General features: G+C 42.9%; 1 protein-coding gene across 13 annotated transcripts in view; it reads right to left on the reverse strand.

The window, feature by feature from the left end:
• The window catches only part of LOC119649256 (Down syndrome cell adhesion molecule-like protein Dscam2), a 252,363-nt gene that overhangs the window by 105,959 nt on the left and 128,916 nt on the right, over positions 1–17,488 (reverse strand). For all 13 annotated transcript variants that reach the window (XM_038051338.1, XM_038051337.1, XM_038051330.1 and 10 more), the window contains exon 6: positions 5,049–5,497. In XM_038051338.1, coding sequence (XP_037907266.1) covers positions 5,049–5,497 — 449 coding nt within the window. The remainder of the gene's footprint in view (positions 1–5,048; positions 5,498–17,488) is intronic.

The following is a 17,488-nucleotide window of genomic DNA, read 5'->3' on the forward strand; positions in this document are numbered from 1 at the left end:
CTGAGTCTGAGCACTTAGCCCATCTCGAGTGCATTTTTCAACGTCTCCTTGAGGCCGGTTTAGTCCTAAACGTTGAGAAATGCAAATTCCTTCAACAACAGGTGAGATTCCTCGGCCATTTCATTTCCCCTGAAGGAATACAGCCCGACCCAGACAAGGTGCAAGCAATAACAAGCTTCCCGCGTCCAAAGACAGTGAGGGAGTTGAGGAGGTTCTTGGGCATGCTGAACTTCTACCGTCGTTTCCTGCCCAAGGCCGCCCATCTCCAGTCCATTTTGAACGCGTACTTGTCTGGCCCCAAAACTAAGGACACACGAGAGATCGTGTGGTCTGAAGAGGCTATCTGCGCGTTTAACAAATCTCGTCAACAACTGGCCGACGCTACACTCTTGGCATTCCCTCTGCAAGATGCACCCCTAGCCGTTTTTGTTGATGCCTCTGACATCGCAGTAGGTGCTGCCCTTCACCAAAAGGTGGACCAAGTTTGGCAGCCGTTGAGCTTCTTCTCGAGGCAGTTGAATCCCGCTCAACGGAACTACAGCACCTACGATCGCGAACTGCTCGCCGCATACCTGTCCATCAAATACTTCCGTTTCTCCCTAGAAGGCCGGCCGTTCACAGTGTTCACGGACCATAAGCCTCTCACGTTCGCTTTGAAACAGAAGCCCGACAAAGCGTCCCCTCGTCAGCTTCGACACCTGAGCTTCATAAGCCAGTTCACGTCAGACATCCAGCACGTGTCCGGGAAGGACAACATTGTTGCTGACGCTTTGTCTCGTGTCTCCGAAGTTAACATCCCCGCCTCACTCGATTTCTCGGCTATTGCCAAGGCGCAAGTGGATGACGCAGCACTTCAGAGCCTCATGTCCAACCCCAAATACAAATTTCGGGAGTTGCCCATCTTCGGCTCAAACCTCTCGCTCTGCTGCGAAGACTCGGAAAAGGGACCTCGGCCATACATTCCGGCCACATTTCGCAAGGAAGTGTTCCACGCAGTTCACGACTTGGCGCACCCCGGCATCAGGACAACAAACCGGTTAGTCACCGGAAAATACTTCTGGCCCTCCATGAAGAAGGATATCAATTCCTGGGCCAGAGAGTGCATCGCATGCAAGAAGTGTAAAGTCTCCAGGCATGTTAGGAAAGAAGTGGGCTTATTCCCCCGCACTACCAAGCGTTTCCACACCATACACCTCGACATAATAGGGCCTTTGCGAGACTCGCACGGTTATAAGTATTGCCTCACAATCATCGACAGGTTCACACGGTGGCCTGAGGCAATACCTCTGAAAGACATTACGGCGCAATCATGTGCTGAAGCCCTCTGTCGAGAGTGGATACCTCGCTTTGGCGTCCCTGCAGTGATCATCACTGACCAGGGAATGCAATTTGAGTCCACCCTTTTCTCCGAGTTAGGCAAACTCCTTGGTTTTAAACGCCAGCGGACTACTGCATACCACCCGCAATCCAATGGGATGCTAGAACGTTGGCACCGGACGCTGAAAGCCGCCATTATGGCACGCGACGACCCGTCCTGGACTCAAGTCTTGCCTCTCGTCCTACTCGGCCTTCGAACAACCCGCCGAGAGGAGTTTGCTGCCAGCCCCGCGGAGCTGGTATACGGGGAGAACCCGAGACTCCCAAGCGATCCGGTCTTCGACAAGAGATCGGGACTCACGGAGTCGGGGTTGGTGCGTCTGCTGAGGGACAGTCTCCGACGCATCAAGGCGCCACCACCCACTCGACACTCGTCCATACCTGCCTGTTCGCCCAAGGAGCTGGACACTTGCACGCACGTGCTGATCAGGACGGATGCCGTCCGGAAGCCGCTGCAGCCTCCATATGAGGGCCCGTACCGCGTTCTCGAGCGGGGAGAACATTTCTTCCAGCTCGAGATCGGTGGTCACAAAAAGGCGGTCTCTTTGTCCAGGCTGAAACCCGCGTGCGCCCCGAAGCAACGTCGTGTCCGCTTTGTGGATTAACGGCGAACGAAGTTCGGGGATCAGTCGACGAAACCCCTAGGTTTCATCTGGGGGCGGAGTGATGTGGCGCGGCAGGATTCGCAGCATTCGAAATTTATTTCGAATGTTGCGAGTGCGAGCGAATAGATGGCGCGGATCTATCCACTTTGCGTAGCACGCCACGGGAGTGGAAGATCGGAGAAAAGTGTGCCATGAATTCAATAATTCCTCATGCCAATTAATTTGTAATTAAAGTTTAAAATAGAACGAATTCAATAGTTCCTCATGCCAATTTGATTTGTAATTAAAGTTTAAAATAGAACGAATTCAATAATTTTCATTTGTTATTAATAAATAATAAGTATACAATAAATATTTAAAATAAAGAATGTTAAATACTTAAAATTTATGGCCAGCTGTTTAGGGGTGATGGTAGATGCAAAGCTCAGTTTTAAGCGGTACATAGAGTATACTTGCGAAGAGACGTCCACCATGACTATGACTCTAGGATAAGGATGATGCCGAATGTAGAAGGGCAACGGTTTACTTCAAGGTTGTATACTGCCAGGGAGATGTCATACTTTATCCAGTTCCATTTTGAGGAACAGCTCCTGTATATTTTATCTAGTGGACTTAAATTAAGTGCAATCGACAGAAGAACAGCATATATTCTAATGGGGGGCGATGGGATGACTCAAAAAAGAATCTCTGAACCCACAGGTTGATTCCTGCCATCGGCAAATGACTACTGTCATCGTATTCTACCAATGCCCGAGGTTCGTGGAAGAAAAGAGAAACCTAGAGAGAATTTTAGGTAAGATGCTATCGCCAGAAAATTTTATTTGGAGAATGCTAGCATGTCATGTGGACTAGGGCTAGACCTACTCCATGATCGCAATTATCCAAGATAAACAGCGGAAAGATAAGGAGGTCAAGGAGTCCTGGCTACGAAATCCACGTATGCAAAAAAAGGAAAGCTAGCTAAAGTAATATAACTCCGCCACATGATGTAATACCTAATGATGGTTCTACAGGGCAGGTTTTAATGGATAAAAATCCTAAATACTGGTGACCAGAGCCTTTTCAAGATTTCCACCTCCTTACAAGAAAAAAACATGCAAGGAATCGATTTTAATAACTCCCCTTACAAGGATTAAAAAGGACCCAAACCCTACATTCCTAAACTCGGCCAGCACAGAGCCAAGCAAATCCATGTCAGCGAGATATTTCAGTGGAGATCTACTTAGGATTTCGTGAGGTTTTGACAGAGCTCCACCATCGTAATTGAAATTTCTCGATCCAGTTGACCATTCTTCAACTATCCATTCACTACAGCAAGTCAACTCGAAAATTGGACGTTGTTCATTTCAAACCTTCTGTGTATTTGAAACAGAAATTGGAAATGCTTTGGTCTATGTTTGGTCTATGGACACCAGCAGGAAGGGCCGTATATTACATCAATAGGTTTAGCGAAGGAGGAATGTTCTGTTTTTGTAGCTGCCTCAAAAAGGGCTTCAGTTGTTCCAATTTAAGGTGTAAGTTGCGACAGTGTTAAACATTATCCAGTTTGCAGCTCGAAAATAACCGTCGTAAAAATAACTTGGCTGGTATTTTCTAGAATAAAATGATCCTCTTTAATGATAAATAAGTTCATACTGCGTATGAAATTAATAATACCAGAATTGTGGTTGAAGCTGAAATAAATTAAACCAATTGCGAATTTAGACAGAATAAGGCGATGGGCAAACACATGCGGCGTGCTCCAAAAATTCATCATTAATTTAAATCGCACGTCAAACGTATCCTTGAATCAATCATTTCAATATACAAGGCTCTTAACACATTCTGTACGAAACTCCCCTGAGCAAATTTACAAAGTATTCATCTTGGAAGAGTGTTTCATCTCGAAGGGCAAATATTCATATTTATTCAAATTTTCCTGGAAGGGATGAACACATTCATAAACTTCACACGGGCTTACGAGCTCGAAAGCCGAAAGCGGCATTCGCTCGTTTATAATTATAACATCTGACACAATTAATAACCATCACGCGCTCCCCTAAAACTTGCAAACAATCTTCTGTGGGAAGGCGGGTAAATGTTGGGTTAAGAACAACAACCGCTTAGTTGTGCCTTGCAAACTTTTCGAAATGGACCATTTTTCAGAAAAATTATCTTGAGGAAAATTTTAATGTTGGTTTCATGTTGGCAATTTTTTACTCTTGGATGAATTTGAGTTGACGCAGGTCGACAATGGAGTTACGTTAATAGTCCACATAGGAGGGCACACAGTATAAAACTTATATGGCATGAGGGAGCGAAGGCAGGGATGCGAACGGCTTCACATTGTGGCAAGGTTGTGGAGTATTCTTGGGAAAGTGTTGATATTAGAACAAAGGGAGGGCTGCAGTGGGGACGTAAACTGTCTACGTCCCTACATATATAATATAAACTGCAGATTCAATACAGGCACAGAAATAAATCCTCGGCCAAATTTGTGGTGCTAATCCTTCCCAGCATTGATTCACTTCTCCGGCTATCTTTTTTTGCTCCTTTATCGAAATGCATAAATCTCATAAACTCGAACGAATTCCCCATGAAAAATATATTCACATCTATATTTATAAATTATATACAATATACCTGAATTTTAAATAATATTTTAATAAGCATCTTGGAAGAAATCAAAGTAAAATAAACGCATTCCACTGGGATCGGGAAGGACGGTGCCCAAAACAACCCCCAACATTCAGTGCTGCTTGAGAACTTATTTTCGCTGTGTACTGTCCGGCATGAAAGCCGTAAGTCCTCCTGAAGATTTAGAGACGCTTTCGCTTCCGACTTTCCTTCATATCTTATCGCGTTCGCTTTATGATAAATGAGCAAATTATCAAAACTGACAGCTCTTATTATTTTGGGATTTTCTATAAATTACTACACGTCACTTCTTATTTCGTTATTTTCGCGACTAAGAGACGGATCAAAAATGTTTTATAGATGAAAACATTGCGTGTCAGAGGAAGATTGTGAAATTATCCGAAATGAGACGGGAAATTTCAAATTCAAATGTAATTCGGATCTAATTACCTCCTAACTGAAGTTCAGCTGAAGCCTGAAATGTGTCACCTTCAGGACGACGAACGACGCATTGGTACATTCCCTTGTTCTCTCGGCTCACTCCCGTTACGAGAAGTGTGTCGCCTATTCGTGCTGCGCTGGGAAGCTGTCGACCATCCTTGTACCAGGTGATGTGCTGATGATTTACTGGCGACCCATTGCTTGTAACAATGCAACGGAATTCGGCTGTGCCGCCCATATGAACACTCAGGATATTGGGGCTGATTTCTACTTGTATGGGGGTCGATACCGACAAACGAAGTTCAGCACTTGCTTCGCCACCTGCATTCGATGCAGAACATTTGTACGTTCCGGAATCCTCTGCTGTAACTGCTTCAATGGCGAGAACAGGACCCAATAGACGAACACGTGTCCCACTGAGCACTGGGAGCGGTTCTCCTCCGTTTTGAGTGTGCCACCTAAAATCGAAAGGAAAAGATATCACATTAGGGAAATAGAACTTCATTCGATATCAATCAATTGGAATGGGATAAACAATGATCCTAACTGTGGAAAGTTTATGAAATCAAAGCAACCGGTGTTTGGAACAACTATGTTTTGAAAGTATCTCCCTCGTTTGCATCTAGTTTCGTACAATCAGTTTTTCTTTTCAGGCGGCAAAAGGACGTGCTCCTGCTGCTTGCCTAGAATACTCATCTTGCTCCTTCTTCAGTTTTCAAGTTCAAGTCATATCAGATGTTGGAAGTTTCAATGTGTTTTATAGTTTTTTTCCGAAACTTTATTAATATTGCGATATTAGTCTTTTTGGAGTGGGAAATGATGCCGTTGGGAAGTGATGCATAAATATGTGAATGAAAGGTAGTTGAAGTTTGGAGTATCTTCTAGTAAAGAAATTTAATTATAGACGCTGCTTCTGTCCATGGTGAAGATTTTTTTTACTATTTTATATACAGACACCTTGCTCTGAGGAAGGTAACAAGTTGTTCCCGAAATAATACTACTAAAGAATGCAAAAAGGTCACTATAATTGTATTTTTTTACTTCCATCGCTAGAAATACCGGCAACTTTTACTAGCCAATGTTTCATATTAGAAGGAAAACATGATCGTTCCATTTTTAGTTGCACGAATCTTTATTGCTTGCAGATACTGTATTTCAGGAATCAATGATCCTCTTTTTCAGCGCGGTACATATTTTTTTTCTAGCCATTTGGAGTTAAAAAAATATTTTCTCAATTTCAAAAATATATGTATGTGTGGTTGCCATACACCTCTTGGCGGAGTATATTGCATCAACCGCACCTACGCGCCATCGTTTGCGGTTACCTGAAGCGCGCTTTAGCTCCGCCCTGCACTTCCCAAGGTGTCCGCACTCCTTCTCTACTGTTCTGCGCCAAGTGCTCGTGGGACAATGCGGTCGTTGGCTATCTTGGGAGAGTAGATTCCACTGCATGACTTAGCCAGCAATCGCATTATAACTCTTCTTTAATGAGTGACTTAGACAATACGATTGCCACCATTCGATCACATCGTCCATTGGTAACAGATCCGAACTGTATCAGACCAGCGAGCTGCGATGAGTGATAGTGGTGGCAACTTATAGAAACGTAGAAAGGACACTAGTACAGCAAGTCTCAACCTGATTTTGGCATTGAGATAACAGCATTTCTTGATTTTAGGCAAGGCAGCAAAACTGTACCTAGAGTTTTTATAGCTTCGAGCAACGTAAAATTCGGTGTCGCCATTGGCATAAACCATACTTCCTGGATATACACACTGCTCAACGACTTTGGTAAACTGCCCATTAATGCAGATAGGGGGAGTGCAACGGTCCGTTAGACTGGTTCTGTTGGTATTTATCTTCAGTCTAACTCTACTTGACTTTCTTTGGCCCTGCGGGAGAAAAAAACATAAGCGTAGTGGAGGTGTCTTGGGATATGACATCTTTCATTTGAACTCCTCCACGTTTTCCAGAAGAGGCAGCATGGAGAATGTCACACGTTCCAAAATTATCTGTAAAGTGTTGTTGTGGTGAATGCAAGAGCCTCCGGAGAGTGAATAAATCTGCTCTTTACCGATCAAGCTTTCCAGATGTTCTTATATGCATTTCAGGATTATTTTAATATGTAATCTTTGCCCGGCAAGGAACACGTATTGCTTCTCCAATTATCACACTCAAGACGGGTGCGACAACGAGTGGAAGAGTCTCTGTTAAGGGTCTCGGATTCTCAGGATGTCCGTATAAGTGGAATTAGCAAATCTGAGAAAACCGACAAACTCTGCGGCTTTGCTCCCTTTGAGTACAGTGATGGCCGAGAGGAACATTGATGCTTTGATGCTTGGAGGAACAATGCATATCCGCACGTTACGATAGTTGGCTATTTCATCCACAAGGGATGATACACATTTCTGAAATCATTACGTTCTACGGCATCTTCCACTTAACGACCAGCGAAATAACACATTTTCTTCAGTCATTATGAACACGATCTTCAAGCGCATCACCCCCACTATCACCCACAGCCGTCAATAAAGTCTTCAATCCCTTGGGTTCATCGATTAGCTCCCGTCAGTCAGATTTTATGACGCTCCTTCGACATGTGGAGGCAGGTCATTGGCAGCATCCAAGAAAATAGTGTTTCTGATGGCGGCCCGATGCTCATTGAAAATTCTCAGGCGGGTTACTTGGTGTATTCGCCGTCTTATCCGCAAGGTAGCTCTTCCACTGTCGAACGGGATCATACAAGCGGTCGATGTTGAACTTGTGGGATCGCAGGTCACCAATCCTGCTAGAAGTGGGGGACCCAACACACAAGCGAACATAAATGACTATGGAAAAATGATCCGTTTCGTAGCCAGGACACAACTCCTGAATCTACCGCTGATCGCAAAATGGTCAGCCCGATTGGTGGTAAAGTGTCGGTCAGTTGAAGGGTAGGTAGATAGGTATCAGCGGCTGTTTCGAGCAGTCCAATTACCGCTGTGGTGCGCCGTTTTCATGCCACAAACTTCTAAGACCATGACTGCTGTTACGAGAGGGAGGCAATGTCCAGCCGGCTCAGATCTTCAGAGCCAGCCCGTAGCACCCACGAAGGAGAGCAGCTCTCCCACCATGCAGTTAGAAATCTTTCTGAGGTCTTCAAAGGATGTTTTACCCAGTGTCCGTAGCCTGACTCTAGCTAGAGCTGGGCAATCGCAAAGAAAGTGCCTGAGGGTTTCGTCTCTTCTCCGCAGCTTCGGCAATGCGAGTTGTAGGGTAAGTCAAACCTGGTGGCATGGCCTCCATGGGCCAGTGCCCCATGCAGACCGCCGTAATCTTGAATGCATTTGCACGCATCTGGCACAGGAGCTCTCGTGATCGGGCTATGTTATAATCGGGTTAAATACTCCTTGACTTGGCACAGGTGGTAAACTTTTGCTGTTAAGTATGTGAGTAGATTTCATCCTTGAAAGTCGTTAGTGAGACATCAACTGTACCCGCCAAAGTACTGCCAAGAGCAGGGCCTCGCCTGGCCAATTAGTCAGCATGCTCATTCTCCTCTTTACTCCTATACCCGGGAATCCAGAGGTGGGTGGCCTTGAGCGTACCGCCCAGACTGTTAAGCTCATTTCTGCACTGCCCTACTAGCCTGGAGGAGTCCTCGCTGAGTACAAGGGCTTAATGGCCGCTTGTCTGTCAGTTGGAATGGCTATGTTACGCTTGAGGCACGGATCGTGCTCCAGCCATCGACAGACTTCCAGCATCGATAGTACTTCCGTTTGGAATACACTGACCAAACCTGGGAGACCATATGACTCAGATACACTGTGTGTATTCGAAAAAACCCACGCACCGATTTCATAGACCATCTTTGATACATCGGTGAAGAATACTGCGTCACATGTTATTTTGGATTTTAACGCCAGGTCAATGCACGATAAAGATAATAGTTTAATACAACGGTTGTATGTATACATAACTATATATTCATCCTTTCCTAACTCAAAAAAATGTAATTTGTAAATAGATAGATAGGTTTCCTGTATGCCCTGTTTCCTATGGTTGTCGTCAATTTTGAAACTTTACTGCTACAAAAACATCGACAACGGCACGGACAGGGACTGGCCTCACGCCAAAGATCTTCGGCAATCAAAGACGGAAAGTGATTTCTTGAGTGATTGGCTTTCCGACAATGGTTTGCTCTGCTTTCTCCAACTCGAGCGAGAATTCCAATCTGGCCATTTTGGACCTAAGCGAAGTAAAATGATGGAACTTTGCTGTATTGCTCTTCCTTTTGCCATACTAATGACAATGTGCTTTTCTACGCTCGAAAGCCGAGTGGTAGCAGACGCGAATCTACTGTCGGATTGCTACTGACTGTAAGATTCCGGTCCAGGTTAAGGAGCATCACGGTTGAACAGCGCTTTTCACGAACAGAAATTCCGGATCTAGTACAGAAGAATCCTTCCTATGAGCAAGAATTTAGGAGAGGCTTCCTAAACGTGACATTGATGATCGTGAGTGGTGATCTGAATGCCAAGGTGAATTCTGACAATAAATTGCTCAAATATGTCGTGTGGAAGCACGTTCGTGAATTCCCGCAACTTCCACCCCCCTCGTCATACTTGCATAATGTTCGAGCGCAATGCCTACCTGTCACTTGATAGTGGGATTTTGCTGATGGAATGGTGGATAAACTGAGTAACACCATGAATTTGAACAGTATCACATGCGGTAAAGTTCTTCCTCTTATGGATGAAGTGGCTAGTCACCGTAGCATGCAGATACGGACTGTTCCTCGAAGCCAAGGGTAAATGTTTTCGGTTATTAATGCACTTAAACGGTTCGGTATTTAATGCTTATCGCTACAACTGCAGTTACTATCGAACTCGTGTGGAAATCCTCGGAATCCCACATCTTCCCCAGAGAGATGAAGAAGGGGATGATCGTTAAGATTCCAACGAATGGCACCCGGGCTAAGTGCGAAATTGAAGGAGTATCTGTATAGTCTCTGCCATCGCAAACATAATAATGAAAATAATCCTGGAACGCATCCAAGAACATCTCGAAAGTTTGATCGCCAGAGAGCAGGTTGGTCCCCACGCCGGCTGCTCTAGCATTGACCACAGCAACACCATACGGACCATTTTGGAACATTGCGCGAAGTTTAGATCTTCGCTTCACCTGCTCTTCATCGATTTTTATAGTTCGTTAGTTCAGAGGTTTAAGAACTCATACCATTTTGATACAGTAGAACATGCCGACCGTTTCCACAAAAGTAGATTTTTAGAAATTTCTGCTTTAAACCCTGGACAACGCAAGCCCCTGGTAAATATCTACTCAAGATTAATTACCTACTTCAACGATATTATTAAGAATTCATAATTCATTCTACCTCTATTGAACTATCTGAGTTTTTTAGTATGTATAGAACAGATAAGGTCATTTACCCGGAGAATCAATGAAAATCGGGATGATAGCGGGCAACGAATAGTCATGCGAACCGAATCCGAACCACGTTCCATGACGAACAATACTATCAGCTCATTTCGATACAAATTTCAGTGAATCGAATCCCGAGGAAAGGGCCCACTTGGCAGATATTATCCTGAATGCCACCATACCCAGTAATTCATCACCAAGTGCCAACCATGAAAACATTGAATGGCGACCAAAGTGTCGGTGGGAGTATCGATTTGTTGAATTGAACGGCGAAGTACAGACACGTTCTGGAAATTATAAATTGAAAATGGCTTAGGAAGCAGAAGGGGGAAGTGCAGCAGAGAGAATGGAGCAACGAGAGATAACATACGGCAGGAGTATGGAGAGAAATGTTAAAAAACAACAAAAAAGCTCAAAATTGAGAATGCTATCAACGTCAGGAGCACTGGGATGAAAGTACTGCCATATGCAGCCGTATACAATGAACACGAGCAAAAAATGTGGAAAATGTTATCTCATGCAGGCTTTAGCGCTAGCATAAGGACGTAGGACTGAGTGCATCCCGATGATCCTGATGAAAGCAGAGACCATGAAACAAATAAAAGCTCACATGTACATATACCTTCACTGGATTATACGTGCTGATGCATAATTCCATTCCATGGAAGCATATCACAGAGAATAATGATTTTTTTTCCACATTCCCCCCCACTCCCCGCTACCCGTCGCCCACTGTCCATTTTCTTTTCCATGTGACAATTCTGCCCACATAATATTTTTCCCTTTCGAATGCAGGCAGACTGTATGAAATGGATAAAAAATGTAGAAAAAACTGTTTCTTCTGCTTCCTTGCTGGAACCAATCTCCTCCTTCCTCGTCGCCTACTCTGCATAACCAAGCATTCCAAAAGGAATGAAATTGAAACGCTCTACGAGATGAATCCCTTTATGGCAGAGATTTTAGTGCCACTCTATAAAATAATAAAAACGACAAAACAAGTAAAACAATGGACTACGGAAGATATTTTTTCTATTCAAAATGTTCAGCCTGGGTCCACCAGGACTAGCTCGGCAGAGTCAATTGGAAAAGTTCCCTTTCAACCGCAAAATATGATCCATCCCGCGTAGCGCAGACAGTTCGAAGTACATGGCGGAACGTTTGATTCAAAACAGTTTCCGCTTTTATCTTCTACATGTTTTAATTTATTTATTTTTAATCGAAATATCATTGCATTGCAGAGAGCGAACATTTAAATGTATTTTCCCTCATATTGTTGCGCCTGAAAGCCCCCATAATGTGTTTACACTAGGAAAATCACAAGAGCTCGGGGGCGGTAATTGACTTCCAAAGTTTTTCGATAAAATACATATCTCCGCCACCAAACCTGGAATTAATTATGTATTTCGACGAAAATGTCATTGAAGCAGGGTTCACCTTCGGGTCTCGTCAATTAAGTGCCTTACAACGTGCGCTGTTACGTTTTATCGGGACCGTTTTTATTAACAATGTGACCACTCATAGGACTCAAAGGATTTCGTGAGAATTTAACTAACCAAAAAGAAAATTGTGGAAGTTGGTCGTATACCGTATCTAAAATCCGCCTCGAGCTTGTAAACAATTTTGCGATCCCATAGGATTTCAATATTAAACTTTTTTGCCCAGAAAAAAGTTGTAAATCGTTAGTATGAAAAGTTTCATCATGTTTTTCATGTTTATATTCGATAGAGATTTCGGCCGTGCTTGATATCGGGCGGAATCCTGTAACATGTCATGGGATTGGATCATCGAGTTTATAAAAACCCTGGAGGGTTAAGAAGATACAAGTTTTCATCAAAATAAGGTCGACTTGAGGGCGGCAAGGTTTCAACTTACATTTATATGGTCAGAATCTTTCCTCACGGAAATTAAATTTACTCTGCATATACCTACATATCTTAATCCCTTGAGCCTTGAGGGTTTGAAGGAGATTTCCATGCCATGGAACGGGTTCAACAGAGAAATTTTCCATTTGAAAATTGAAGTGGTTTTTTAATTGATGCCGGAAGATAGGAGCTCACATATGCCGGAGAGTAGGAAATCTGTTAATGGATCGAACGTTTTAGCTATTATACGCAAATGGGAGTACTTTAGAATTGGTATACGTTTCTCATTCTGGGACCACAATAGTGCATTAACTTCACTTCTAGGTTAGCGGTTAGGATTTAATCTACCTAAAAAGCTGCGGTGATTGCATGTCGACATAATTCCATAGAAAATATATAGAAATACGTCTGTCGGGTGGCAAAAACACTTAGGGTGAAAGTTATCCAGAGGAAGCTACACTTCCACGGTAAATCTGCTAGGATAAAACCCTAAAATATTGCACAGATATTTATACATATAGGATAATTTAGAAAAGTGAATTGTAAGATATATCTCAGGGTTTTTTTTCGAAACTTACATTTAATACAGCTAAATATTTCGCAATGTGGTACTAGTCCTAATCCAATATTTTCTAGATGGGATTCACCTATTTTTTAAGTGTTTGAAGAATGACGTATTTTTTTCGCACTAACTGATAGATGATTTAGTAGTTGACTGTAGTATCGAAGTAGACTGACGTATCGAAAAGTTGCGGTTCAGATCAGCGACAAACTCACCATGTAAAATAATATTTTATTTGCCGTAAGGCAGCGGTCAAAGAGTAACATAGGTCCCAGGGCGAAACATGAATTAATACCCACGATTGAACATAAAACCTGGGATATACCTGCCGAAAAAACACCAACACCTCTACTACCAAACCATATCTTCACCTTCATGTGGTGATCGCTGGGAATTCTTCCTTAATGAAAAACAGGAGATGGAAAAGGGTGAAGGCGAGTCTCACACGATTAAAAATGGGACAAATTGTACCAACTGATCTTCTAGATTGGGAGTTGGTTAGGTCTAGTAAGTCATCAATATTATGGACCCACGAAAGGAGCCTCGGACGGGGTACATAACGACGAACCGGGTAATGGAAACGGACTAACGATTTCTGTATTTTCTCTCGGAACGTGCGCATCCTGTAGGGAAAAGCTAGTCAATACACTGCTCTAATATATATAGGTATGATACAACAGCGTTGCAAGAGATGCGCTGGATAGGGACGGGTTTCCTCGAGAACAACCATTACATCATGTGCTCGGAGTAGGTTTCATAGTCAGTCAAAAAATGAAGTCGGGGTTGAAAACATAGGCGAAAGGTTATGTACTCTGCGTTTGCCCCCCTACAGAAGAGACTGCAGATTCGGAGAAGGATACTTTCTACGGGGCAGTAGAGCGACTCCTCGAAGCCTGTCCTAAGTATAAAATCAAGATCATACGTAAAGATTTGAATAGCTAAGTAAGGACGACATAAATAACCAATAACAGTCGGTTGCGAATTATCCAACTAGTACTGTAGTATTGTTGAACGAAATGGTGGTTGCCAGTACTTTCAACCAAATTAACCGCGTGCTAATCAATCGCCGCCATCTCTCAGCATTGATGAATGTATAAAGGTGTGTAATATAGACTCGGATGGCCATCTCGTAGGCATAGTGATCGAGTTCAAATAACAATACTACTTCGAATTCCCTCTGGAAATCAGGTGTGAGTTAACACTGAAAGCATCTACAAAAAAGCCTTCCGTAACACCTTTAAGGGGGAAATGAATGCTGCAATAACCGCAGCTCACAAAGACCCTGGAGTTCATCTACAGTATCAACAAATGATCTTCACAATGACACGAACAACGTTGTCATTGGTGCGGTCACAAATATAGCTGGCCCTCATCCTTGAAAAAGTCGGAACAACTGGCCCGACGATGAATGTTAGCTGGGAATGGAACGGAAGAATGCTGCATACGGGGTAATGCATGAACTTCTCCAAGTGGAGAAGCGACTTCCACGACGAAAAAGCAAACCTGAGAGAACCCAAAAGTCTGGGAATTCGAAAAGTACAGGGAGTAATCTCATCAGGAGCGCAGGTTTTACCAACAAGTTATCAGGATGAAGTTTTATACACGTCGATGTTCATACTGCCGAGACAAGGGAGCAAATCTAATTTCCGACCGTATGGGCGAATTGGTGCAATGGGTTGAATACTTTCCGTCCGTCAAATCCATCGGCTTAAAAATCATAATTCGCCAGGAGCCGATAGAATGACAACTGAATTGATTAAATATGACCAATCATACTAAGCGGTTAATTAACTGACACTCAAGGTGTAGGACATCGAATCATTAGTATTGGCAAACAAGTCGGAATACCGGAAGCTGGGCGTTTCAGGTAAATTTCTAAAATATAGTAATATGCCACTATTCATTTTATTTGAGCAGATATCGGCACACATTTCGGTCCTTACTCCTTACCCCTAATGTAAGAATAAAGATCATTTTCGAAAACCACTAATTGAACTCTTTCGTTTGATACCCCACATAATCATGTTCTATGAAAAAAAATGTTACTTCCTCCTTGGGGGGTACCTCTTTTATCCCTTTGCAAAATGATCAAACTCGCTGCATGTAAACGGACACACCGCCGACATGTTCACACCAAATTTCTTGACAATCGGTTCAACCGTTTTTGAGTAGATCAGGTGTGACAGGCAGATAGACGGGCAGAGAGGCAGATAGACAAACAGACAGACATTGGATCGACTTTGATAAGATTTTGTTTCACACAAAAACCTAAAAGGGAATATCACATAGTGCAGTAATTATTGAGGTATCATGTTGCTAAGTACCATCTCTAAGATATTCTTCGTTATCTTGCTAGGTCGGATAGCCATATACGCCTAGAATGTCCTCGGTCCCTACTGAAGAGGCTTCAATCGAAGGGGATACTGATATTACTGCGAGAGGCACCATCCTATCTACGTCAGGCTAAGTGCAGTCTATGATGACTATATCAACATTATCGGAAGCACAGAGAAGTACAATATACTTTTATTCAGATTGAGCAGGCGGCTTGAGATCTTGGTTGCACATTAGGCAAGACGAAATATATGGAGGGCAACGTCATCACCAAAAATCAAATCGGTAATAACATCAAATAGCACTGGTGAACAGCAATAAAGACAGTAAACAACCAATAATAGTTGCGAAGATGAAATTCGCGCACGGTCGTTGTCGGCCAACAGAACCTATTTCAGCTTACAAAAACTATTCCGCGCGAAACATCTCACCATAGGGTCAACGCTCTTACTATGCAAGACAATGATTTCTTCGGCGTTCTTAGCAAGAAATATCGTGAACCCTTGGCCACGTTCGACAGAAGAATCCTCCGAAGAATTTTGACCCCCTACAAGAGAATGGCCGATTCCGCGGCGTATATAATGACGAGATTTACGAGCGATACCAGGACCGTCTGGTTATGGAGGAAATCCGGCTCAATAGGTTGCGGTGGTCTCTATGGGTAAGGGTAGTTGAACCCGAAGATTCTATAAGAGCAATATCTATGGTGGGAAAAGTAGACGAGGCAGACCCTGCCGAAGATAGGGCGATGACGTAGGACAGGACGCTAGACAGCTTCTAGGGATATCGAATTGGTGGACCTCGAAACAGGGATATCTAGAGTTCCTTGCTAAGGCGGGTGTAGACCCGATGTCGGTTTTCGCAACGTTGATGATGAAGGCAACGTGTTTATATTATCCCTATTATGCCTTTATGAATGACTGTGAGTCCCTCATTGCCGTCACTTCCAGGCTGAAATGGAGCTATTCATAAGCCACATCATGTCCAAGAATTTCCTTATGTACTTTCGGACGTTCTCATAGTTAAATATCATAGCCTTTCTTTCATCAGCGGGAACATTAATTTTCATCTCATCAAATGGTCAAGTTACCCTGTTCAGCTTTCATGGATTCTCATTCAGCCTTTCAGTTCACAGTGAACCGTAATTTTAATAATCGTATCTTCGATTTGGCATTGACCAGCATTCCTGACAATGGCTTGATTTTATTTTCACGGAGGTTTGTCTTATCTTAAAATCGATGCTCACCAGCCATCTCTGGAAGTTGCTGTCAATGTTATCATAATTGATCTAATGTAAAGAAGCACTGTAATACGGATTTCCAAGCTCCGAACAGTTTTCTCCGAACAGTTGACTAGAATGGTGAGATAAAAACTTTATCATGTTTTAGCACTTCATGACTTTTTAAAAATCTTCTTGCTTGTTTTATTCTTCTCTTTCATCCGAGTGTGACTAAATGCCTATCAGGTTCATTGTAGAGGCATGTGAGGCTCCTTGAGCGAAACGCGTATCTCAGTGGAGATTCCGGCTTCCTGTCAATACCCAAGTTAGAACAATCTATCTATTTTTGGTATTTGAAGAGCATTGAAGGACCACTCGAACAACGGGAATGTAAACTGTCTTTTATGTTTTGCCCTAGTTTTCACGTTTATCCATCTCACTATTCTTTCAATGTAGCTAATTTCTCTTAGGCTAATAGGTCGTTCATTCTTTTCCGAAGTCCCTCAATTATGGAAGATCTTTCCCATAATGTGGGTGTTAATGGTGGTTGTGGTTTCAATGACAATCCAAATTTGTTCCTAAAAACCAGATTAACGTGGCATTTCCCTTCCTTTTACTATTGTCTATAATAAGAGCTTGTTTCGGGATATATGGAAGAAAACTCGTATTATCCCCTTAATTAAAAAACTTCCAATTAATTTCTCGAAAACTAACGCCTTGTAAGAATCATTTTTCCCTTTTCCAAAATGTTTGAGGCACATAAAGACAGCTTTTTCTTCCAGTTTCGCTGGTCTGTGACCAAGTTTTCATAATTCACCACTCGTTATGAGATCTCTGAATACTAGAAAAGATGTACACTAAATCAATAGAGGTTTCTTCACCGATTCCAGTTCCATTAACCCACTGCTTGGTAAACAGCCATATGTATTTCCAGCGACTATTCTCTTTTAGTTGAGATCCCACTTAAATGGAAAAGTGAATCATGTCTTCCTTAATGATTGCATCTTTTTTGCCTTATCAGGACACCTCAGAACTTCATCCTCGCGCGATT

Source organism: Hermetia illucens, chromosome 2, assembly GCF_905115235.1.
Source record: "Hermetia illucens chromosome 2, iHerIll2.2.curated.20191125, whole genome shotgun sequence".
Classification (NCBI taxonomy): Eukaryota; Metazoa; Arthropoda; class Insecta; order Diptera; family Stratiomyidae; genus Hermetia; species Hermetia illucens.